A 25,951-nucleotide genomic window follows, 5' to 3' on the forward strand; every position below is an offset into this window, starting at 1 on the left:
ACGCAAACCAGACAAGTAACAAAGAGAAGTAAAAAATTTATTGCAGTATTTGTTCCTCCACACATGCTGGGGGTCCCTCGTCCCGCTGTGGGGTGTAGAGACCCAAACCCGGACCCAATACATCAAAATCTACATTTACAAAAAACCCTCCCTTCCATGTAGGCGACAGATACTGCATGCTCTGCTTTCAACTGAATAAATTATGTCCAGGAGACTCCATTTTACAGCACAAAAGAAGTAGAACATAAAGCAGAGAAGATGTTTAAAAGTTTATTTCCCTGGAAACTGAGCTAAGCTAAAGAAATCCATCCGGTGCTAGGTTAAACTCCAAGGTCACTTTATTAAGAACATCAACAGACTAATTTCCAACATTCACTTTAGGTTTATTTCTTTAAACAGATTTTTTTTTTTCGTCAGAGATATAAACATTTTTTGTTTCTGTTTTGTGTTAAACTATGATACAGTGGAGGGGGAAAAAATTCAAACAACCAAGTTGCTGCACAACAGCGAAGGAGCTCCGTTTCTTTCTTTTCCGTTTAACTTAAAAGATGTACAGGAATCACATCTACACTTTTAAAATCGTCGTTCTTTAATTCGACCAGTTCCTGCCTTGGATCTTAAAACCTGTGAGTCTGTAGTACTCTTTTCTCGCCGACTTAAGTTTACAAAACGTTAAATCCTGATGAAGTTTGGCTGCTGAGAGTCTGTTGGGTGTAATAGTTCCAGAGTTATTACAGATTTAATTAGCTGGAAGTTCCTTCCTTGGCTGCGTACAGTGAACGTAAAGTCTGCACTACTTTGTTGGTCAGTTTGTGTGCGCTTGTCAAGGCAATTTTCTTGTAAATAATGTCAGACTCCTTTATAGTGTCCACCCAAGGCACCAGTTTACGTCCGTCGCGTTTCTTGGCCTCTGCCCAGGTGCCGGAGTACGAGCCGGCCATCCAGCGAATGCTGTAGCCTGTGCTTGTCTTCTGAATAACGCGCGCTATCTGCGGCCGGTCCTTGTACTTGGGGCAGCAGATAGCGATGACGTCCATGGCTTCTACCATTTCGTTCATGTGACCTGATGCCTCTGCGGAATCTCCGCCTCTTCTGGATTTCCGTGACGACTAGAAGGGAACAAAAACATGGTGTTTTAAAGTGACAGTAGCGTTAGACATTGAGAGTCGAATTTTAAAAAAATCAAATCGGCTTTCTTACCCCAGGAGCCTTTTCTTCCACATCACTGTCGTCGTCGTACGAGTCAGCAGCATTATTCTTGGGGCTGGAGCCTCCTAGTAGAGCAGTGATGGCTTTATTTCTGGCGTGGATACTGGCTGAAGCGTCCCCTTCCTCATCTTCCTCATCTGGGTCCAAGTGCTCCATCAGTACCTTAAACTGTGGAATAAAACATTTAGAGAGTCAGTTTGATTCGTTTTTGTGAATCAGTTCAAAATGTCCATTTTAATAAATCAATTCAAGACAATTCAATGGGCTGTTTGTGTCAATACTAAAAATGTTCAAGTCTTTTTTTTTTCTTATGTTAAAATGTCTTTAATTTTTATTTTAATATTATTTATATAACATTATATTAATATGTCGAAGTACCTTTTATTTTTATATATCCAGCTTTCATTTTAAATAGAAAAAAAATCAATTTAGCTAAATGTTTGTAACCTAAAAAAAAAAAAAAAGTATTTATTTCAAAAACATATATTTTATTCAAGCTTTGTATTAATTATTCGAAATTTATTTTAATAGACTGTTTTAGTTAACAATATAAATACTGGCTTTTCCTCTTTTTTTAATTGTTATAAAGCATAAAAAAACAGCTAATTCATATATTCATATTATTTATATATTAAATTATTAAATCACTCTTCTTTGTATTTTAATTAAAAAACATTAATGATTATTAATACTTAAAAAATGGAATGATATTAATTTGAATTAATTATTTAAAAAAAATAACATGTCCTGATTATTTTGCCTGGGAAAAAAAACCCAACAAAACGTTTTTTTTTTTTTTTTTTTAAATGAAGAAAAAAAATAAATTACAGCTTTAAGCAATTTTCAATTAAATAAATATATTAAAAATTAAACAGAGATGATAAAAAAAACATGTTTTTTATTTTTATTTTTTTAATTTGTATTTTATATATATATATATATATATATATATATATATATATATATAATATATATATATATATATAACTCATTTAGCATTTCTAAACAGCACATTATTATGAATCAAAACATATAAAAAAGAAAATCAATGTTTACATCTAAATACTGTCTGACGACTCTCCTCTTGACATCGTAAGTAAGATCTGCATTGGACAGGTTGTTCGTCAGGTAGTCCAGTGTCTGCCGTGGGTTAAAATGCACATTGGCCTTCCTGTTTACAGCCTTATCATAAACCTTTGCAGATTCCGTAGGCGAGTACTTCTGAATTTTACTGCAGGAAGAGACAAAGAGGCATTTGTTATGGAGCCAGTGACCATTAACACATTACATCGGTTATGTCAGACCAGAATGCGTTTGGTCCAGTGGGTACAGCTCACCTGTCAGAGAAGCCGTAGAGGTTCTTAAGGTGCTGCTTGAGCATCAGGAGCAGCAAGATGCCCTGAGAGGCATTGGCAAAATCCAATAAGGGCTCGGGGTTGTCAGGTAGACGCTGCATGACCTTGTCTACGTCCTCCAAGTCGAGGTCTGAATCTGAGTCAGAGTTCACTGCAGCGGATCGTCGGGGTTTCTTGGGCCGACGGATGACATCATCGCTGCTATCACTATCACTGCTGCTTCCTCTGCTACTCTCATCCTCTTCCTCAGAGCCATATTTTTTCCCTCTTTTTTTCTTCTTTTCCTGTGGTCTAGGCTCTTTTAGCAAAGACTGTAATACAAGGCAAGATTGTTAGACAACTCGATGTCAGCTCTATTAAAAAAAAAAAAAATTATAAAAAAAGCAACACACCTCTTTGAAGGACTGCAGCAGGTTGCTGCCGGACACTGATAGTGTGATGTCTACATGGTGCATGATGAACAGCGGCTCTTCCTGACTCTGATATGGGAAGCAGGCGAGATTGTCTGCAATATACAGCAGCATGTTCACGTCTGACTTCTGCATGGGAAGAAAACAAAACGGCATTATACAAGAAACACAGGCCACTGAAAATCCTGATAGATATAAAAAAGCATAAACTGTAGCTACAGAAGATAATACAAAAGATAGTAATCAACAGAGTGACATATAATGCAAAACATTAAAAAACACTGACCGAGTTGTCATCAAACAGGTTGAGCAGCGAGATGAGGAAAGCCCTGCGGTGTTGTCTGTTTCCTCGCACCATGGTGTAGAGGTGAGAGCAAAGAGCCGCGCTTGTCTCATCCTGTCGGAAACCCCTGATTACTATGTCCTTTGAATCCACGATGGCTTGCTGCACCTGATAGGACATCTTCATCCCCGCCACAGCCTTCATCTGTTTGGATGGCATATATGGCCAGGGTTATTTAAGTGTAACTGACATATTATAGTTTTTATTAATATTTTGAATTAATCTGGTAACACTTTACAATAGGGTTCATTAGTTAACTACATTAGGTAACATGAACTAAGAATTAACAATTCTTCTACAGCATTTATTAATCTTAATTAATGTTAATCTCAGCATTTACTAATGCATTATTAAAATTTGTGTGTTCAATAAAAACAAAAAAATTATTAACTTTTATTTCAGGTAACACTTTTATGGTTTTAGCCTAATGCACCTTACATTTCTTGCAGCATCATACATGACAAATGCACATTAGTTGTTCAAATCCACTTACGTGAATGAATCCTGTGTATTTCTTATCAATCTCCACCAGCTGTTGATCAGCTTTATTCCTCATAGTGGGTTCCGAGTCGGTTCCCATTGCGATAAGATACGGAACGCACTGATGGAAGAGGAAAGAAGCCAGTTAAACTAAAGGCTCTTTCAGACCAGCTTTAGGAGATTTTGTGCAGTGGATACGTACCTGTACGGGATGAATGAGACCTTGGCTGAGCGTCAGGACGATTACACTGAGGGCAAAGTGCCTTACGCTGGACTGCGTGTGGAAAAAGCTCTCCAGCACCTGCTTGAGGTAGAGCTGCATGATAGAACTGCTCATGCCAGATGAGATGTCACCCATCTCCTTCAGGTCCTCCTGCTTAGACATCTTCTTCCCTGAAAAGACCAAAGACAAAGAATGAGAATAAAAATAGCTGACTGGCTAGCTGGCTAAGAGACAGATGTGTTGAACACAGACAAGAACATCCTTTATAAATGACACTCACACTCCCTGTCGGCTTCCTGCATGCGCGAGTCTTCCTCCTGCAAATATGTCTGCAGGTTCTTTAGCACCTGGATCTTCAGATTCAATGACGTTTTCCTGTCAGCCAGGAGGCAGTTGTAGAGGTTTTTCACATCTGAAGCAAACATTAGCCCTGGGTGCTGGATGAACAGGAAGCCTGGAGAACCAAGAGATCATGGTCTTGTTTACAGTGAGTGAAGAGAAAAGGTGAAAACAAGAAATGTAGTGATTATGGAGAGCAAATATTTACCTAGACCAATGATGGCCTTGGTCTGCACCTCCTCATCCTCATTTTTAGTGAAACACAACAGCAGCTCCAGCACTTTGTCCTTTATGACCACCTGAAAGAGAAGAAGACCATTAGCCAGACAGAAAAACATCACGATTTACATTATAGGGCCATAAAGACATTTTCATATTGTGACATTATGCTTAAATGACATTTAATGTCAATTAAGCACATTTTCCTCAAAATTCTCATTCTCATATGTCAACGTGTTTCATTTTGAAAATTATTCTCATTACTGTCAATTCTAATTAGATATTAATTGCTGTAGAACAATAATTTGTATTAGATTTTAAAATAATTTAAATCACTATAAGCAGCAATAATGTATAAACAAAATGTAAATGTTTAATAAGCTTTTTCATATTAATAGCAACAAGTTAATTACTTAAATATTTTTAAATGAAATGATTAAATTATTTGAATGAATAAATTTGACTACTCTTTTTTTTTAATGCATAAAATATTTCTTGTCATATAAGATTAATAATACATAAATATAAAAAAAATAATAATAATATAATTGTAATTATAATATATATTTAAATTAATACAATTAGTGAACAAAATGTATTCATTTTAATTGTGGGAATTTATAAAACCTGTTCTTTAATATAAAATAAAAATAATTAAATAAAAAATTAAATATAATAAATAAATAAAATGTGACCAATCTATTACAGTTCATTATAGTCTATAATAAATTGCTGTACTTAAAACTTGTCTATGTTTATAAATGCATACAAATTTTTCCTTGGATTTGAGACTTTAAAAAACCAGAAATCAACAGGATCTCACCTTATTACTGCCTTTGAACTCCTCTAGGTCAAAGTCGAAGTGTCGGCACAGGGCACCCACAGTGAAGAGTGAACGCAGTAGAGCGGGTTTATTTGAGGCCAGTACAGTACTGTTCGGGTCTTCCTGATGCTGCAACTTCAGCTTGTTTAGTGCTCCTTCACATGAAAGAAGAAGAATTTAAGAGTGATTAACACTCTCAGGATCATAGAAGAGCAAAGGACTCCTGACAGGCGTTGAAATTTACTCACCATAGTATCGGTTGAAACAAGACCACACAAACTTGTAGTTATGGGTGACCTTATTGACGACCGCACCAAGACAACTCACGCAGTGCTGCACAACCTGCAGGAAACAAGGCAGATGGCACCATGAAGCTGCTGACACACAAACCTCTAGACACCAGAGCTGCTGATACTCGCTCTCTAACTGACCGTCATGCCATATTTGATGATGAGTTTCATCAGGTCTTCTTCGATGGTGGTGAGGAAGTTTTCACTCGGATGGTCCATCAAAGGAACAACGAGCTCCAGGATTTTAGCCACATTACAGATCACCATAAAATCACTCTGAGTCTGTAGGGACATAAGAAGCACCTTCACTCTCTGGCCTCTAGATGGCAGCACAACACCATTTATTGCAATACATTCCCAGACCGCGTACTCACATTACACTTTGTGGTCAGGTATGGCTGCATAGTCATGGCATGTTTCACCATCAGCTGGGGTCGGATCTTGCTAAACAGGTACAGCGTGGTGATGCATGCCACTAGGCGACTGGATGTCAACCCCTTATTCTCACAGTCTGCAAAACAAAAAAATAACTCGCCAAAAGTTCAATCAAGGTAAATCCTTTGCTTCATAATTTAATACACCTCATACCAGAGAGAGACTCCTCATATTTCAGAATATGATCCACGAGACTGTCCACCAGCTGAGCACAAGCCTTCCTGGCAGGTTTGTACGAGGCATCCTCTTCTGACTTAAGCAGCTGTGACAAGACAGATTACATCAACGGTTAGGTTACTTTTTTTTTTACCTGTAAAAGTACATTTATTCCAGTTCACACTTCCTCTGGGGCTAATGCTATGTTCATTTCAAACCAGAAAGTCAGAATTTACAACTTCCTACTTTGGAAAAGAGCAACAGAATGGATTTGAATGAGTATTTTGCTCTTCTATCACCCCTTTTGGGTTTCTAACTTACAACCTTTCAAGGTACTATCCCAGATCTAAATGCACTACTAAGCATTGGAAAAGCAAATCCAAATTGTCCTTGAACCATAGATGGACAACTTACATTCTGAAGGAGCTGTTCGAACCAGTCGTAACCGGAATCCCTACATGCAGCGACCTGAGAGACAATGATTCACGTCAGAGGGGCATAACGTGACATTAAACGTTTATTAAAGTACATGACCTGAGGGTCAGATTTTAGCCCACTCTGCAGATCCTTACCACGTCTGTGATGTTGAGAATCTTGCGAGTCATGGCCTCTTTATCATGATTAGGTGTTGGGGTGAACCAGAGCTTCTGAAATGTCTCATTTACCAATTTCTGAATAAGAAATAGCAAAATTAAACTGGTTATAACAACCACACAATAAACATTTTTTAGTCCCCTAAATAAGATTTTTTTTTTAATTTGACTACTAGTTTATAAAGTAAATCAACTTAAAAAAAAATTATTATTTTAATTAGTAATTTCCAAAGAAAACATGTACAAAACCAAACATGTATGCAAATGTGAAGTACACGGATTACAGATTTGAAAAGAGAAAAACACAACTAACCTTGATGCCTTCTTCGTCATTGACCCTCCTGATCATCTTTACACACATCTCTGTGATCTTGTTGAAGGTGGGCTGCTCCAGACAGATGTCCCGCAGGATTTTAATAACTCTCTTCCTCACACTGATGCCTGTGTCCTGCAGAAACATTTGCCAGCTCAAATCAGCCTACATGATGCATTCAAAGCAATCAGTTTTCACTGCTAACTGGAAATAAAAACACGTGTTAAACTTACAATAATAGCTACAACCATATAGATGGCCAATTATTATCACTACATAAACCCAAATGGTGTGATCAACTTAAAGCAGAGGGGTCTTGTATCAAACTGAAGTGGCTTATTTCGTGGGTTTTACCATTTAATGGGTGGACATGAAATATTGATTTGCATATGGTTGTTCTTAAAAAGGGGAGAAACACAAAACACTTGGAAAATTTAAAAAAAAAAAGAATATTTTCAAGATTGACAGCATAAATGGTAACAACTTGTTGTAGCGATTGTTTTTGTTTAATAGTAAAATTAATCTTGGTGAATATTCTTTTTTTTTTTTTTTTTTTTTTGCTGTATAACAGGAAAAAGAAAAAAAAGAAATTGATTCATTAAATTATTTTAATACATGAGAACAAAGAAACTGCTGACTATTAAGAAAATCTGGTAAGAAATAGGGACAAATAAATTTTTTTGCAGTCATAATGCAAAAAATATATCTACAATACAGACAAGTATGTATAGAAAAAAAAGCACAAACCAGGATGCGCTCGATCAGCATGTCATAATACTGTTCAGTTAGCTGTGGTCGACTCAGTACGAAGCGCCCCAGTAGCTCTACCGCAGCTTCTCTAACACTGGTGGAATTGTCCATCAGTCGGCCATGAACTCCCCGCTGCATGTCCGACTAAACCAGAAAAAACAAATGAGAATTCAAAATATGCAAATGAGAACATTAAAACGCTTAGGTTTTTTGGGAACTGCACTCACCCGTGCCAGAATGCTCGGATCCACTGCAACCACTTCAGAAAGACATTTCATCGCTTTAGTTCTCACCGCGATGGCACTTTCACCGAGGACTCTCAAAATCTACAGATACAAATGGGGAGATGCATTACTGATACGCAAATACAAAGAAATATGCTGAGAGATGAAATGACCTCTAACCTGTGTGAGGTAAATGTCAAAGCTCTGTGCAAACGGCCTCATGGAGGCCAGATATCGCACAATAAGACACGAGTCCTCATAGTCGACAGTATCCGAGTTTACTCTGTGAGAAAAATATTTTTAAGGCATATCGCATTTGTATTTTTTTGGGTGAACTATCCCTTTAATAAAGTTACAAATTTCTGCTGTTTGTACCTCAGTGAGCTGAATTTGGATGCCGAGGTCTTGATAACAGACCGGAGGAACTTCTTGCGTGCTTCGGCTTTCTGCAAGATCTCACTAGTTGTCTCGACGTCCCTTGCATGGTGCTGCCCATCGGACGAGTCGTCATCCCTCTGACTCTGCGATTTCATGGCTTTCTCTGTCTCAGTGCTAGAGTCCCTGAACCACTGCGCAATGTAGAACTTCCGCGCAAATTTTGGAAATGAAGATATCAGGACAACATTAAAACCTCCAGAGATTCTTGGGGCTTTTTTTCTTCTTACAATAATATGTCTGAATTTTCTCACCAATAGTGACGGGTCAGTCTCTACATTCTCATTCAGGTAACCCAGCAGAGCCTTCTGCAGCTGCTGAACCTCATCGCCACCTGAGCTCTGTAAAACATAAACTGGCATGAGTTTCTTTCAGGCCACGAGGGATTCATACTTGTGATGGGGCGGACTCTGCTGTTTACCTCTCCGAGGATGCGGTTGATTGAACGCTGGTCCATTTTGCTGGTGACAGCATCTTTGCGAAGACGCGCAGCCACTGTTCCCAGATAATCCAAAGAGGCCACTCTCAAAGCCATCTCTGTCTGCTTATTACTGAATTGATGAACCTACCACGAGAAACCAGACCATTGTGTGAGTTTAAGTAATGTAACAGTGCACGTTCTAACTGTGAAATATCAATCTGAAACTCACCAGCAGCCTTCCCAGAAGGCTCAGCAGCAGCTCTGCAGCCGGCCAATCAGGTTTATTCACTGTTGACAGTAGATCCTTAACAAAGTTCTCAAACAGTGGCCTGTAGTCATCCTCACCTTGCTTACTACCACACCTGAAATTTAAACAAAAATTTAATAAATAAACTTAACAGTGCACCTTCATTTCTAAGAATTACAAGATTCTTCTTGAAAAAAATTAAATGTAGCAGATATCCAGACACATATATACATCTGCTGCTCAACCGTTTGCAGTAATATTATTCAGTATTGTCTCTGTCTAACAAATGCCCCTCCCTCAGAATGATTTACAAGTAAATTACATAAATAAATTCAATCATTTAGAGACATAGTACAAATAATAGGTAACCTAAGTAAGACTACAACAATAATTTAGAGATTGTCCTGAGATGGCATGGTTAAGCCCTTTTGAAAAGCATCAGATGAGAGTAAAACAGGTATTTCCTGAGACAGTGTAATAGCTTAAATACAGTATGTAGATAAAACGACATGCATTACTGATCCCAGAAGAACATAAAATATAAATGATTTCAAAGTTCATTTTTCCTCAATATAAATGGGTTGAAGTGCGTTGGTTGGAATGATGTCAGGGGCATTTCTTACTTTTTGAGGAAAACGGAGAGGAAGTTTTGCGCTGTCCTCATTGCAGTCTCATACGAGTTTGTGATTAATACATCCTTATCAACCTGTAAAAAAATGTAAGAACTTTGTAAAATAAGCTTTAAAAAAAATCAAACATTCTTGGAAAGCAATTTTTTACAGAAGAGACTTGCAATCACATATCGTAATGTGACACTGCAGTCATTTCAGAATGTAGCTATCAGCTAAACAAGAACTAAAATAGGCCAAAAATGTCCTTAAACTGGGTTTTCTTGCTCATGATTTCTGAAGGATCATGTGACACTCACTGAAGACTGGAGCAATGATGCTTAAAATTCAGCTTTTGCATCACAAGGAAGAGTTTCATTTTATAAAAATCTTACAGACCCCAAACTTTTAAACAGTTTGTTTTCTTCTTTTTTTTCTTTTCAGAAATGCTGCTTCAGTGAACATCAGGGTATGTCTACGTAGTTGATCACAAGAGCAAGGAAAATCCTCTGTTCCAACACATCTATAAATATAACTTAACTCTTACCTTTCTGTCATTATCATCATCAGAGTCCTTATCAGAAGGTAGATGGACCACACACTGAATGAGCTGCAGAACCAGCGCCGTCACCATCTGAATGTACATGGGCTCCCCATCCACATCACTGCTGTTCAGTCTGCACACAGATTACAGTCAAAACACAGGCTCAAATTGTGCCCTTAACAGCTGGTAGACCAGACTGCGGCATTTACCTGAAATTTCTCAAGTTTCTCTTGCTGGTTGGCAGTCTGGCAAGAGAGGTGAAGATCTCCTCCAGGATCAGCTGCCTGTGCTTCTCGTATCTAGAAAACACCTGGAAATCGCATAACACAACAAAGTTAGATGCAGTTAGCACAGCAAAGCATAGCGTAAAGAAAGCTGAACTGCACTGATACTTACAGCCGTCACTAGTTTAATGCCACAAAGCTGCAGCTCACTCACATTCTCAACAAAGAATGGAGTGATACCTAGAGACGAGATCTGTAGAGAAAGAGAGATATACACAAGTGCGGATTTATTTATTTTACCAATGGAAATAAAACATGAAATGAAAACCGACTACATTTACATTCAAAATTCAGGTTTCCGGTTTTATTCTGCTTGATTCATTGGTGCACAAAATGTGTCTTGGTAATATTTTGCCAAAATGTAATCACTTGCTCCACCTGTAAAACAACTTTCCTTTTCATAACTGCGAGGGCTGACTGAAGCAAAGAACAAGAGAATTGTATTCAGATGCAGCAGCAGCCAGGTGTCAGACTCTCACCTGAAGGATGGTCGTGTCAGTCAACAGCTGAATCTCCAAGAGTTCAGATAGGTTACTGATAATGTCACAAACTTTGTTGTAGAGCATGACAGTAACTTTCTGCTTGTGCGTTGAACACTTTGCTCGCTTGGCTTTTGAGCTTAATGTTACACCTGAAACGGAGCAAGAACAAGCATTATTTGGACAATTGTTGTGATGACCAGGCATGTGATCAGCTAAGGCCAAATCTCTAAAAATCAGTTTTTGCACATTCAGTGTGACTATACAACAACAACAATGTTACTATTATTAAAAATATTTGTATTATTCAAATTACAAAAATTAAATAAAAAATATATGACTTACAGTAATACTATTGTACTGTAAAATAAACATTAATAAATAATAATTTTCGAAAAAAAAAAAAAAATTATAGGACAACATTAAAATTGAAATACATGCATTTTAAATGGAAAAATAAATTTGTATAACTATCAAAAAAAATCACATCCTTGAATGAGATATACCACACATCCACCTTGTCCTAACTACTCTAGTAAAAAAGTAATACATTTAAAATACATTTATTTCATCCTAAGTATAGTTCAAAACCTGTTCTTTAAAAAATCTTTCAATAATATTGGTCTTAAAATGCAAGATATTTAAAGTGTAGCTGAAGTATACTTGCACTAGATCCACTTTAGCAAAATCAAATATACTTCAGTATATCTTTAGATGGACTTCAGCACTACTTCCGCGCAATTAAAGTGCATTTAGCACAAAATTAGTTGTTCCAATTTAACAGACTTCAAGCATACCAGTTTAGTATACTAAAAGTACAGTTGTATGGTATTTTAATTAAGTACATAAATATGCAAATGTATTTGTAGTATACCGAGCATGAAATAAATGTATTTCAAATACATGTTAGTATATTTATTTTTCACAAGGATAATAAAGTTTCCAGCATCAAGCAATTTTTCAATCCAGAATGTAAGCAATATGATAACATCACAGTCCCTCAGAATATATTTGATAATAAGGGACCAATAAGATCTCATGATCTTGATAAAAAAATATAAACCAAGCAACAGACAACTTGTCATATAACACTTTGTGGCCCTACCTGGTAAGGATAAAAACTCAAGTTAGCATGGAAGGGAAAGGATCTTATAGGTTAGGACACTGTTTTAAATGTCCAAAACTGACCGCCATGAGGGTCCACCCTGTAGACGGGGTCGTACTGCGGGTAAAGCGTGTTCTGTAGATGGAACTTGGTGTACTGCACGACCCTCTCGATAACATCCTCAATGTAAACAGCCTTCGGCATTCGTGCTGAGGTCATGAAGTTAAGAGCCGTCAGACAAGCATCAGCAGATTTGGTGACACGTTCCATGATGAGGTCACGCCACAAACGCTCCTCGTCGTCCCTGTCGTTGCCCTGAAATCACAAGGACAGGGAAAACCTGTAAGCGATTGTCAACGGCAGAGCCATTCTGCCAATAGAAACTACAATGATTCTTACATGATTCATGAGGGTGGAGAGCTTCGCACCATCCTGAATATTTTTTTCCAAAATACTCTGGACCTTCACCATCTTATCAGTAGGAATCTGAGGATAAAAGCAGTTAGCATTAAAAGATCAGGTATTGATTTGTCTTGTCTCTTGAGCCTGGTCTTAATCTCTCCTGTTGACAGAGGTGATGCTGTACCCACCTTATGCATGATGCCCATAGCCTTTATTTTGGCTGATTCACTGCTCAACTCCGACAGCTGGTGTTTTCCGAGGAGCAGCTCCTGAGGAATCTCGTCATCATCTGCATTCATTAAATCAATTACTGTCAAACTTGCAGAAGCATTCCAGTACAGCAGAATCTGAAATAATTTGAACAGGTCAAACGTAATAATTTCTGCACATTTACCTAACAATGTCAAGTCCACGTCTTCAAGGTTTTCAAGAATGTTGTCAACACTGGTGGAAAATCTCTTGAATGTGGAGGAGTCCATCATTTCTGTGGAGCACAAGTTGGATTACTAAAGATCCCAGCATTTCAGACTGCTCAACGCTGATTACAAACCGAAAACATACCATCGACAGTCAGTTTGGGCTCGTAGGATTTCCTCTTTTTCTGCTTTTCCTTCTTCTTCAACTTTCTGGCGACTGTTGTTAAAGGATGTCAAAGGTCACAATTATTCGATTTCCACACTTCAAACCATTTGAGCAACAAAACTGCCAACATAACAAATGATAACATGTATAACTGGTCACTTACGATCACTAAGGCTGGGAGGGGGTGAATCTTCATTTGAGTCCACGGGACTGCATTCTATGTATCGACTGCCTGAACTTCTCCGGCTGTCATATTGACTTCCACTTCGTCGATGTTCTCCAGAACCCCTCCGGTCCTTTTCTTCATATTCCCATGTTTTGTCTCTGTTCTTTTTCGAACGCTTTGTGGGCACTAAAAGCCAGGAAGAGCGGAAAAGCAACTTAAATCTATCTCAACTCCAAGTAATTAAGCAGAGGAGACATGAAAATGAAAATTCTGTCATTAATTACTCACCTCATGTTGTTCCAAACCTGTAAGACCTTCATTCATCTTCGGAAAATAAATTAAGATATTTTTGATGGATTCCTAGAGCTCTCTGACCCTCCCATAGACAGCAAGTATCCTAACATGATCAAGGCTCAGAAATGTAGCAATGACATTGTTAAAATAATACGTGATATCAGTGCTTCAACCGTAATTTTACAAAGTTATGAGAATACATTTTGTGCGCAAAGAAAACAAAAATAACGACTTTATTCAACAATTTGTCTCCTCCACGTCACCCTATAGCGACATTTTGGAGAGTATTACATGCATAAACAATGTATGCAACTTATGTGCTTGGATACGTTGTTCACGTATGTGAATTGTTGAATAAAGTCGTTATTTTTGTACTCATTCTCGTAGCTTCATAAATTTATTTGTTTTCTTTGATGTCAAATGGTTTTTTTTTAAATTTTTCTTGCTACGTTTCTGAGCCTTGATCGTGTTAGGATCCTTGCTGTCTATGGGAGGGTCAGAGAGCTCTCGGAATCAATCAAAAATATCGTAATTTGTATTCCTGAAGATGAACGAAGGTGTTTGCAATGACATGAGGGTGAGCAATTAATACCAGAATTTTCATTTTTGGATGAATTATCCCTTTAAAGCAATTAGAAATGGGAAGGCTAAAAGTGAACCACAATACGGTTTGAAGTTAATGTGAATGCAAAATGGATGTGAACTAACTGCATTCTGTAGGAATAGTTTACTTGTATAATAGTATTATTATTGCCAATAGTTTATTAGTAACACCAACTAAACCAAAGCATTGCTTTCCATTTCATTTTTTGAAATAAGATTGATAGTAAAAACCTGATTCGGATCAAGCAGGCACATTAAGTGTGAAAACAACATTAGAGTCAGTACATTTACTTACGTTCTACAGAGCTACTGTCGTCATCTGAGCTGACTTCAGCATACTTGGGCTTCTCATTAGTGGAGCTGCGTCTGCGTTTATTCATTTTCACCCTCTCACACAGTGGCATACGGGAATCCATCTCTGTCAGCACATAATGAGGAAGTTCCGTTAACACTGAATCCTTGAAGCCCCCTACAGAGAGGGCTACTCAAACTCTTTAAATGCATATTCAGACAGTCTGTCAAATCTGTGTACAATTAACCTAAAAAAAAAAAAACTCACTGGTCGTGAAAACAGGGGACTTACCTCCAAATTTTCCATAAGATGGCCTGCTCTTGCTTGACTTGCTGCGTGAATTACTGATCAACTTCTGGACCTCATCAATGGAAAGTTTCTTCAGAACAACAACAGGTTTGGTGCCTTTATTGAGGTCCTCCACCAGGTCCAGTTTTTCTAATTTCACAAGTGGCTCGGAAAACAGCTCTCGTCGCATTTCCTGTATCACATTACCATCTTTGTCCCGTTTCAGCTTGGGAATGACAAAGTTTTTTAAAGCACTCGATTTGCCCCCCAGTAGGTAGTTCGGAAATTCTGCTGTTTTATTGTCCGAGGACGGAGGCTTGTGTCCATCAAGTCGGTTCTTGTCTCCACTCCGTTTCTCGTCTTTGTTGTTGGGAGTTTTGTGGACTGACCGTTCAGGTTTTGTTCGGGATTCTGCTCCAATACGAGGTTCCTGCTTTACCCGTGGACTGTCAGGACGGGAGCGCTGCTCAGGAGACCGCTTGTCCCTCGCCTCTGTTGATTCTGTGTGGCGTTTCTTTTCTTGGTCTTGAGCCTTGTCCCGATCTTTGTCCCGGACCCTCTCCAGTTCCTTGTCCTGATCTTTTTCTCGTTCCTTGTCCCGATCTTTTACCCGCTCCTTGTCCCGATCTTTCTCCCGCTCCTTGTCCCGATCTTTTACCCGCTCCTTGTCCCGATTTTTAACACGCTCCTTGTCTCGATCTTTCTCTCGCTTTTTGTCCCGATCTTTTTCTCGCACCTTGTCCCGATCTTTTTCCCGCAGCTTGTCCCGATCTTTCTCCCGCAGCTTGTCCCGATCTTTCTCCCGCAGCTTGTCCCGATCTTTCTCCTGCTCCTTGTCCCGCAGCTTGTCCCGATCTTTCTCCTGCTCCTTGTCCCGCAGCTTGTCGCGATCTTTCTCCTGCTCCTTGCTTTCCAGCTTGTCCCGATCTTTCTCCTGCTCCTTGTCCCGCAGCTTGTCCCGATCTTTCTCCTGCTCCTTGTCCCGCAGCTTGTCGCGATCTTTCTCCTGCTCCTTGTCCCGCACCTTGTCTCGATCTTTCTCTCGCTCCTTGTCCCCGTTTTCCCCTTCTTTTTCCCATTCCTGGTCCCGATCTACGTCCCTGTTGTGTTCAACCCGGCTGGACTTAGATGTATCTGGTCGTCGGACTTTAGAGCCTTCATTTTCCAGATCTTTTTGCCTCTCCTCTTTGCTCTCTCGAGTCGACTCTGACCGTCCTTCCTGTTTTCTGGGAGTTTCATGACCTTTTCCCTCAGGCCTCACTTTGTCAGGTTTACTGTCATGTCTGTGCTTGGAGGGATCTGATTTCTTTTCCGAACTGACTTTGTTGGAGGTCTCCCGGCGGTTCTCGTGCTTGTGTTTGGGAGTTTCTGGTCGTCCATCTGAAGCAGTTTTTTGTGGCGTAGTTTCCACCCGTTGCTTGATGACTTCTGGACGACCATCTAGAGTCCTCTGCACCTCTCCATCTGTCTTTGATTTGAGTCGCAAGACCCCGGTGGATTCAGAACCATCTTCTGGCCAGCGCTGGGCCTCTGTTGCAGGGACAGGACAGGAGTCCACTGGCCCTTCCACCCTGCCTGCCTGCTGTAGGTCTATACTGACCATCAAGGCTGGCCTACTGGCTCCGTTACTAGCAGCACAAGCCTCTTGAGGTACCAGTTTGTTTCCAGCATTGCATCCGCCACCCACGCCAGGTGTTCCAGAAGCGCCCACGGTGCCCACAGCTCCTGGTTCCTGAGGGTACGAATCCTGCTTTCTCTTCTTCAGAGGTTTATCTGCAAGGTAAGAATCATACCAGTAAGAAGCAGCATTCAACATATTTACATTTTCATCTACAAATGAGTGGAGTATGCAGTTGGTTGAATGTTCTGAGTGGGTGCCAGAACATTGCTAACAGTCATAGTTAGCGTGTTAAACCTTCACAAGTACCAGCAATAAAAATGGTCATTCAGATTGAAGCATTTAGATAAATCGATTAAAAGCATGCATGTCAAGTGACAACTACAAAATAAACACAACCTTTATCTTGAACTTCCTTAGAGCAGCGTTCTCGTTCTATAGCGGATTCCCTCTCAATCCTTTCGATCTCAGCAAGAGCATCCAGCTCTGCCTCATCGTAGGGGGTTCCACTAACTACCCCGGGTTGCTTGGCTGCAAGTGCCCCAGTGTTCTGTAGTACAGGAACCTGCTGGTAGGCCAACTGCTCACCCGAAAGACACTGTCCTGCGGAGAGCCGTTCCTGGGGGTTACGGTGGTATGGTAATCTATTGCACGATAGTTCATTCTCAGCATCTGAGCCATGCTCTACTGCCGACAATGGCTCAGCTGACTGCTCAGTCTCAGAAGACTTCACTCGAGACAACTTTATTGTTAGCTTTGTGGAGTCTTTAGTGGGTGAGCTGACAATGTCGTACATGGCACCTTTACCCCCCTCATCTTTCATTAACTTTTTCTGCTTCTTTTTCCGTTCGGGAGAGTCCAACAGGAGGTCAGGAGCAGCATCTCTTGGGGAGGTGTAGGGTGGAGGAGACTGAAGAATCAAGGGCGGCCGAGATCCAACTGAAATATAACCAATATCAGAAAAAAAAATTATACGTCTGTGTAAATCAGCAATATGGCAACAGAATGAACTAGTTTGTCAGAGTTTGGTTGGTTTAATCTCTGCATTGTTGCACATCCACGTTACCCTCTATATCCATATGTTAAGTTTGACCCTATGTGTGCAAACACTTTATATGATGCCAAAAGCAAACAACATAAAGTCATAATATATAAATCACCCTGTATAAATAATGGTCCTAACTTTTATCTCCATACAGAAATCACAGTTAAAGGTCCCCTGAAATGCTTTGAAACACGCAGCATTATTCTATTTGTTGATGTCATTTTAAATGAAAGGAAGACAGGGCAGGACATATCAAGCAGCCCCGCCCCTTTTTTAAATAGCCAATTGCGTTCATTTATACCACAGCTTGGCCCGACCGTTCAGAGCTGTTGAGATTCAATCTACCTTTCGGAGTTCCTTCACTTCCAGCAGGAGAACAGACGGAGCGTACAGGAAAAGAGGCATTTCTCATAGCGGGGTCACTCTCCTGTGATAACACAGACAACATGGATTGAAAAATGTGTTGTTAATACAGATCTAGGCTCAATCAAATTAAGAAAAATAATCTGGAGGCAGAAATATATGTAGGGTTAAAAAAAAACTTTTGTTGGCAAGCACTCACATCATTTCCAAGTCTCTGGACGATGCTGATGTACTCATCGTTGGAGCAATGCCTCGCATTATGGTTGGAGTTACCCGACACTTGACAGGAGACCTTGTTGTCATGGATGTTCCTCATGCCAACAGGAACTATCGGACTGGATACGGATACTGCAACACACAAAAAAACAACTTATTCACTGACATTTTTATTTGGAATAATCTGCAATGACTACTTTTTCACAATAAGAACAAGAATGTGAATTAAAAAATTAAATACACGTTTCAGTTTTTGATTTTAAAAGCAAGGAATGGTTTTCAGTCATATCATTCAGCAAGGGACCTGGATAAAAGAAGATTCACTAAGAACCAACCTTATTAAAACCAATTTTCCTTGAGCCTTGAGGTGTTTAAAGACTACAGATACTGAAAACGGTGACAATCCTCTTGAGGTTCTCTTCAGAGAGGAGAGCAGGGACTCACCTTGCTGGATCTGTTGGTGCTGAGGGTAGCTGTACTGCATGTAGCTTGCGGGGCTCTGTGGTGCATACGGGCTGGGCACTGGGCTGTTCTGCTGGGGCATGTACCTGGTACCAGAGCCCGGCTGAGGTTGAACATATCGGCTATCGAGTAAGAGCAGAACCGGTCAGTATACAGACTGGAAATGGAACCAGGTTTTTCAGTATATTTTAATTACTTTAATCACACTATATGCCGTTCAAATGGTATTCTGTTTGCCACTTACCTATCTAACCCAAATAAAAAGGAAACTGGAACAGTACCTAGGAGGGCTTGGAGTTATAGTGGTTTGCTGGTAGTTTGACGCCGGACTTCCATGCATTGAATTCTGAGGCATCTTGTACGGTGATATCATTGGCTGTTGCATTAAACCTTCAAAGCAAAAAATAAAGAGTGTCAACAAATTATAATTTAAAATGTTGACTTTGTGTGGCAAATGACATGGCAATTCTAGCTCATATTTGCCATGCTGTCTGACTAGAACGCCAACTAAATAGATAAGTTTTAACTCAATAAAATAACATTGTGCAATTTGAGACCAAAATGTAAAAAATATTGAACACTTACAATATTTGCAAATATACACCACTGTCCAAAAGTTTATGGTTTGTAAAATTTTAATTAATTAGTTAATTAGTTTTCCAGCAAGGACGCATTAAATTGATAAAAACTGACAGTGACTTAAAAAACTGACAAGACTTCAAATTCAATCAAATATTATTTCATAATATTACCATTTTAACTATATGTTTGAGCATAAGAGACTTTATTCAGGAAAAAAAACATTCTTGCTGATCCCAAACTTTTGAACAGTAGTGCAAGCCAATAGTCAAAATGTAAAAAGATTACATTATGGCAGTTTTAAAAGCATTTAGATTTCATACATCTTTATGATAAATTATAATTAAAGTTACCACTAATTAACACTAACTACAGTCTGGAGGCTACAAAAAATGGGATTTCTAATTCAGGGAGCTTAAACAGAGATCACAGAATAAAAGCATGCCCAGACTAAACAGCTTTATTTCTGCAGTTTCTCCTTACCGCCCTGAACCCCGTATCGGGTGGGCGTACTTTTCTCCCTGAAGACATTGGGGTTCCTGGACAGCACCGTCTGTAGCAGTAGAGGCACATCTCCTTCCGGGTCATCACTGCCCATGTTGTCCTTCAGCTCTCTGCATGTAAACCCACAAAGACTGAATGAGACGCACAGATATTTCACACATCATGTAAAATAACCACATTTAGTGAGGATGCACTGAAGGAAGGAGGCCTAGGTGAGATACCCACATGTGCTCAGTGGACACCTGGTTGAGGCTGTGGGCCAGCTGGGACACAAGAGTGTCATCCCGCCGGGACAGCAGACAGCTGACCTCCTCAGCGATCCTCCCATTATATAGCAGGCTCTTAGTGGTGGTGGCAGGTAGAGGGGAAGGGAGAGGCAGCTGATTTAACACTGCGAAATAAACACACAAAAAATGAGTTATTCCTTATCACAACAGGAGGCATGATATATTTCACTCATTTCTTTGGGACTTCTTGTTTCGATCAAGTCACAAAGAAAATTATTGCTTGTACAAATCAAGTCCAAGTCCTATTGATTTAAAAGGTATGAACAAATATTTAATCAACATCTTCGATTGCCAATCAAAATAGGGCATTCATCAGTATATATCGTCTGGATGAATATTTACACCGATTTTGAAGGTACACCAACTAATTTTAACACCCAAAGAGAAATCAATAGTACTTTCGATAACTGTGTTTATCTGTGTATGACAAAAAGACACTTTCATGCATAAGGGTGGTCTCCCTCTTATGGTGGCCACTGTTCAAGTCAAATGATGAGCTGAAGATTACTCTTAATGGTACTCCTATTATCTGATAATGATCAATTTTAAATTATTAACTTTACATTTCTAAATGTGTTGAAGAGATACAATGTGTATAAAAAATTTGTTAAGGGAGGTTTGTTATACAAACTCACGGTCAGTGAGGCTTGCGATCCCAGCGAGAGTGGTGATGGGAACATGAGGCATATCCCCATTCATGCTGAAGAAGGGCAGGGAGCTTGCGTGGATGCACAGGTCGCTGCTCACTGATCCACCTTTACATCTTTCGCTGCAAGAGGAAGAAGAGGACATGATGACATCATCATCATCATCATCAGGTTCAGTATTATGAGAACTTTCTTTTCTGACATATGGAAACATTAGCACCATATTGCACTTAAAATACTTTCAGGAATATAAGTGCTACGATGCTAGGAAACCAAAGAACAGTACAAATCAAGTTATTACAGTTCTGATGACACTACTTTTTATTTACTTCATCTTGTCACTTAGGTTTAATATTTCATAAAGAGGTTTTTTTTTTGTGTTTGCATTGTTGACTAAAATGTTGTGCTTTAGTTTGATTTTTATTTTGTATACTACCATTCAAAAAAATCCTTTATACTTTTATTCAACGAGGATGCATTAATTTGATCAAAAGTGCCAATCTTACAAAATACTTATATTTTAAATGCTGTCCTTTTGAACTTTCTATTCATCTAAAAATCCTGAAAAAAAGGTTTCCACAAAAAAGACTAAACTATACAAATCTTTTCAACATTGATAATAACAAAAATGTTTCTTGAGCAGCAAATCAGCATATAAGAATGATTTCTGAAGGATCATGTGACACTGAAGACTGGCGTAATGATGCTGAAAATTCAGCTTTGCCATCCCAAGACTTAATTATTACTTTTTAAAATATATTAAATTAATATATAAATGTCATTTTAAACTGTAATTGTATTTAATAATATTAGTGTTTGTACTGTATTATTGACCAAATATATGCAGCCTTTGTACATATAAGACTAAGCTTTTAAAACATTTAAGAAAACTCACCAACCCTAGCCTTTTTTCACAACTAGTTTTGCCTCCATAATAGAGATGATAACTTTGCAGAAACACGAGGTTTTCCTTATAAGTTAACATCACCACTAGATTCAAAATAACCCAGTGTTTTAATTAACATGACACTGATTGCTAGCACTGACATCTGGAAATCTGGAATGTAAAACATAGAAACACCAAAAGAGGTAACTATCTATAAAAGCAAAAAAAAAAATTGAGCCATGGAGCCATATACATAAAAACCAAAACCTTAATTTTAAACTTACCATATGCATTATGCACAGAACAAAAGAGGCACCAAGCAAGGCCAAAACTACACGCGCATCTGCTCATCAAATGGGCTTTATTTTGAAGTTGCCCCTCCCCCATGCTTCTAAAACACTGCACTACTCTAGGAGGGTTTCCCATCAGGCAGTGGGACAGGCTGCAGGGAACACGGTCCTGTTGAAACAGGAGGGTCTTCCCCAGACGGTTGCAACAAATTTGGAAAAACCTAGAGTTTGGCTTCAGCTGCATTCAGCTGCTCAAGAGCCAATCGTTTCCTCTAGCAAACCAGGCTCAGTGAGGCTCCAACATCAATTCCAAAACATAAAAGACGAGCAGCTGCCTGTGGATGCCCCGTATTTTACTCCTACAAGAGCAACTGGAAGCAGTGGAATGGAGGAAACATTCAGAAAACACACCTGAAAAGAAAACATTACTTGAGATGAATTGCATTTTCTTTTTGTGGTAATGGCCTATGTAAACAAGAACAGAAATTGACCAAAATTATAATTGTTTTTTTGTTATTGTTGTTGTTTTTGAAAACCATTACTGATTATTTTTTAAATGTTTAAAAAAAACAATATTCAGGGCTATTTTATTGTTATTATTAATATTACATTTATTAAAAGAAACAATGTTTTAAACATATACATTGCAAACATTCTATTATTATTATCAACAAAATAATGATTATGATTACAATTAACAATATTAATAAGAACTATCAATTAAGAACTTATTTTTATATTATGCACATTACATTTATTATTAACAGTAATATTATACAATATGCAATTGTAATTATTATTATTATTGTTATTATTATGCACAGAAAATTAATGAATATTTTTATTTACATTTAAAGATTGATTATTTGGAGAATACACACTTCTAGAATTTGCAGAATAATCCACTAATTCTACAGGTGGCTCTGGCAGGCAGTAATCTCTAATTGATGGACACGATAATGTAATATTTAGGCCATAATTACACAACGACAAATAAAAAAAGGACTATACATTGTGCAACACAAATACAGATGTGCATGAGTAGACAGAGCTTTCATCCACACAGTTTTTAGACTACACATATAAACCAGTATAGCTCAGACTTGATTGATATTCCCAGCCAAACAGATCCTGACCAGTTCTCTCTCTAGTTCACTATCTATCTGTCTAGTTCGGGTGACTCAACGTGGTGCCTTATTGACTGACTAGACAAGTGTAATAAAGAAACAAAACCAGGAAATGTGCTACTGTGAATACAGCTACTTGTTATTACACAAACATTTACCCAAGTAAAAATGAAAGACAACAGGAACAAATGTACAGCAAAAGCATCAAATTATGTTGAACTGGCAAGTCATTTAAAGTTCATCTTAGGACAAGCTTCATCATGTCTGTTAATTTATTAAAGGTAATTATATAAATATAGATCTCCTATGTGAAATCTCACTCCCAGATTACAGCCACAGCTCAATGTTTCTGCAGCACCAGCTGCTCCAATAAAACACCACAGCAATTTAAACCAACAAATCTGACAGTTTTGTCATAAATGCGAGCGATTTCAACTGTAATCCCTTCTCAGAATCTACTGTTATGAAGCCAGAATCTTGTCAACGAACAATCGAACTGAATCCTAGCAGCATTTCATTCATTCATTCAATCAATCTTAGCAGCCATAAGGACTCTTTCAAACTCAAACTGCATTTTTAAAATCAATAAAGCCTCAAAATTTTGTTTTAAAATATATAAAATAAAATTCTTTTCTATAACAATAACTGTTTAGATATGAGCTATTGAAAGTTTTTGTTTATAAAAGAAAAGACTGATAATTTTATTCTGTTCTTTAGAAACACATATGAACATTATTCATGTTTACAATATTTGTGTATGATATTACTATGATGCCACGATTATTGAATACAAGAGAAGAGTGTATGGTTTGCTCTTTATTTTGACAGATTCTCAAAGGCTTGCTATAATTAGATATGGTGGATCTCATTAATAAAACCATTCTAATGTCTAGTAAGTTCAGCTTTAAGAAGGGAGTATTGTTTATTCTGATGAATAGTTAATCAGGTTTACTATCTAATCTAGATGGTTATTGTTTACTGAGCTAAATGCTAAATAAGAGAGTTTTTGTTTATTCACACAAACGGCTAATGAGAACTGCTTAAAATGACTATTGTTTATACTCTAATGGTTACTGAGTTTTGTTCGAATATGAGAGTATTGTTCATTTTGATTTCTGGTTAATATGGATTGTTCTGATATGATTTTGTATACACTGACAGATGCTGGAAACGGTTTTGCTCTAAAAGCACAGCATTGTTTACTCTGATGGAAGGTGAATGAGGTTTACTCTGAGAGGACAGTATTGTTTACTCTGGTCTGCGGAGCTGCAGGCCTGTATTACTCTTATCTTCGGGCTACAGGTTCAGCTGCACACCTGCATCACCAGATGAACCCCCTGGACCGGCTGAGTCCGTTTAAACGGCCCTTTCTGGCCTTTCATTCGCGAACCCTCCGAACCGCGGATTCGCCTGCGGGCCCGCACCGAGCTAACGCGTATGCTAACGCGGAGCGAGGGCTGTACAACACTGATAACCTTTTGGAAAGTCCGAAGCAGTCCCACCCCGAGAACGGGCTACTGTGGTTCCCCGCTCGGAACCAGCGAAACGGGCCCGGCGCTTTTACCTGAGGCTCTGTTGTTGAAAGGTGAAGGTGGAGGGTTCGGGCTCGCTGTGTCCCTCTCACAACAATAATCCGGGTCGCACCGCTTCCTCTCACTGCGAACATGAAGACGGACTGGAGGCGGTCATTCCTCTCGTAGGCGTCCGCGGAAGCTCGCACTTTACTCCGAACGATGGCAGAAAAAGATTCGGTGCCGAGGGGCTCCTGGGCGCTCATAAAAGAATCCACACAGACTCTCACTCTCTCTCGCAGAACAAAATGCCGACCGGAAGCACTGCTGCAGGAATGACTCCCTCCATCGGCGCCGAACCAACCAGCAGCGACCCGCCGACTTCCGCTGCCTGCTCTCCTCCCCTTCCCTCCTTCTTCCATCCGCCGCTTCCCGTCCTCTCCTCTATCATCATCCACTCTGTTTTCTTCTCCCTCCTCTCTTCTTTTCTCCTCATTCACGCTTTTGCTTTCTAGTATTCATTAAATGTGCATAAATAACGTTAAGGCTTATTAGGAAAATACACTTTTTTTTCATTTGAGGCAAGACGCTACAGAAAAACCTTTTGGGTCAGTTTTGGGATTTTGTGATGTTTTGCTTAATACACATAAAAGTGTCTGTAGATTTCGATTAAAATAAAAAAATTAATGCATTGAGCCAGACATCACTTCAGCAGCATTTACATACAGAAGTTTTTTTAACATATAAATTTGTTCATATATCATTTTCCTGATTTATATAAACATTTTTATTTTATTTTTATTTATTTTTTTAATTAAAAAAGGAACCTGGGTTTAAGTACATTTCAGACTTCTGTTCTGGAAACATATGCAAATTATTGTTTTTTTAATTAGATAATGCATCATTTGCATATTTAAACATAACAGACAACTTTAAATGCAAAAATCAATGTAAAAATTATTTACAAATAAAATTAACATAAGATAAAAATGTTTATTATTATTATTATTATTATTATTATTATTATTATTATTATTATTATGAACGTAGATAATACACGAATATTTGACAATAATATTTAACCAGTGTTTTTATGTTCATATACGCATCTGGATGCCAGCTCAACTGCGCCCTCTCACGGTACTACACTAAAAATGGCCGTTTTGTTAATAATGGGGGATAGTTGTCACACTTCTTACGCCAGTAAATGAGCACGTTTACATGCATACCAGTAAGCTGATAACTCACAAATATCAGCTTATTAAAATAACCAGTTTTCCCCGTTTACATGCACATCAGTAACCTGACAACGCAAGTAAACTGTGTTTTCAGGTGCATCTCAATAAATTAGAATGTCATGGAAAAGTTCATTTGTTTCAGTAATTCAACTCAAATTGTAAAACTTGTGTATTAAATAAATTCAATGCAAACAGACTGAAGTAGTTTAAGTCTTTGGTTCTTTTAACTGTGATGATTTTGGCTCACATTTAACAAAACCCACCAA

At 38.5% G+C, this 25,951-nt stretch overlaps 1 protein-coding gene across 3 annotated transcripts; it reads right to left on the minus strand.

Moving 5' to 3' along the window:
- Positions 1 to 320: 320 nt before the first annotated feature.
- LOC109080341 (nipped-B-like protein B) lies at positions 321 to 24,873 on the minus strand. Of its 3 annotated transcripts, XM_042732951.1 has the most exons (48): positions 24,501 to 24,873; positions 20,622 to 20,755; positions 19,925 to 20,090; positions 19,679 to 19,809; positions 18,898 to 19,006; positions 18,599 to 18,738; positions 18,138 to 18,286; positions 17,921 to 18,002; positions 16,930 to 17,469; positions 15,840 to 16,685; positions 14,916 to 15,803; positions 14,628 to 14,750; positions 13,433 to 13,621; positions 13,249 to 13,320; positions 13,082 to 13,171; positions 12,876 to 12,976; positions 12,685 to 12,771; positions 12,369 to 12,600; positions 11,181 to 11,332; positions 10,814 to 10,894; positions 10,627 to 10,727; positions 10,421 to 10,550; positions 9,889 to 9,971; positions 9,248 to 9,380; positions 9,019 to 9,162; positions 8,852 to 8,938; positions 8,538 to 8,758; positions 8,343 to 8,445; positions 8,166 to 8,264; positions 7,936 to 8,082; positions 7,189 to 7,323; positions 6,855 to 6,953; positions 6,697 to 6,750; positions 6,280 to 6,388; positions 6,066 to 6,202; positions 5,833 to 5,973; positions 5,650 to 5,743; positions 5,402 to 5,556; positions 4,568 to 4,658; positions 4,301 to 4,474; positions 4,000 to 4,190; positions 3,811 to 3,918; positions 3,261 to 3,461; positions 2,957 to 3,103; positions 2,547 to 2,875; positions 2,266 to 2,440; positions 1,201 to 1,377; positions 321 to 1,109 (listed from the first exon to the last, which is right to left on the minus strand). In XM_042732951.1, the coding sequence occupies exons 2-48, from the start codon at positions 20,683 to 20,685 to the stop codon at positions 744 to 746; spliced, it is 8,373 nt and encodes a 2,790-aa protein (XP_042588885.1). In that variant the 5' UTR covers positions 20,686 to 20,755; positions 24,501 to 24,873; the 3' UTR covers positions 321 to 743. The 3 variants fall into 3 exon arrangements, with proteins under 3 accessions (XP_042588885.1, XP_042588884.1, XP_042588883.1); XM_042732950.1 differs by having other exon boundaries at positions 14,916 to 16,685; positions 19,709 to 19,809; XM_042732949.1 differs by having other exon boundaries at positions 14,916 to 16,685.
- Positions 24,874 to 25,951: the final 1,078 nt, after the last annotated feature.

The sequence above is a fragment of the Cyprinus carpio genome, chromosome B10 (assembly GCF_018340385.1).
Source record: "Cyprinus carpio isolate SPL01 chromosome B10, ASM1834038v1, whole genome shotgun sequence".
Taxonomy (NCBI): domain Eukaryota; kingdom Metazoa; phylum Chordata; class Actinopteri; order Cypriniformes; family Cyprinidae; genus Cyprinus; species Cyprinus carpio.

Excerpts from the sequence above, each read along its gene's own strand:
- LOC109080341 (XM_042732949.1), bottom strand. The coding sequence starts at position 20,685 with ATGAATGGGGATATGCCTCATGTTCCCATCACCACTCTCGCTGGGATC. Across the intron at positions 19,007-19,678 it reads CCGATACGGGGTTCAGGGCG|GTTTAATGCAACAGCCAATG; the intron begins GTAAGGAGAAAC and ends TTTGCTTTGAAG. Across the intron at positions 12,601-12,684 it reads TCTCCACCCTCATGAATCAT|GGCAACGACAGGGACGACGA; the intron begins GTAAGAATCATT and ends TTGTGATTTCAG.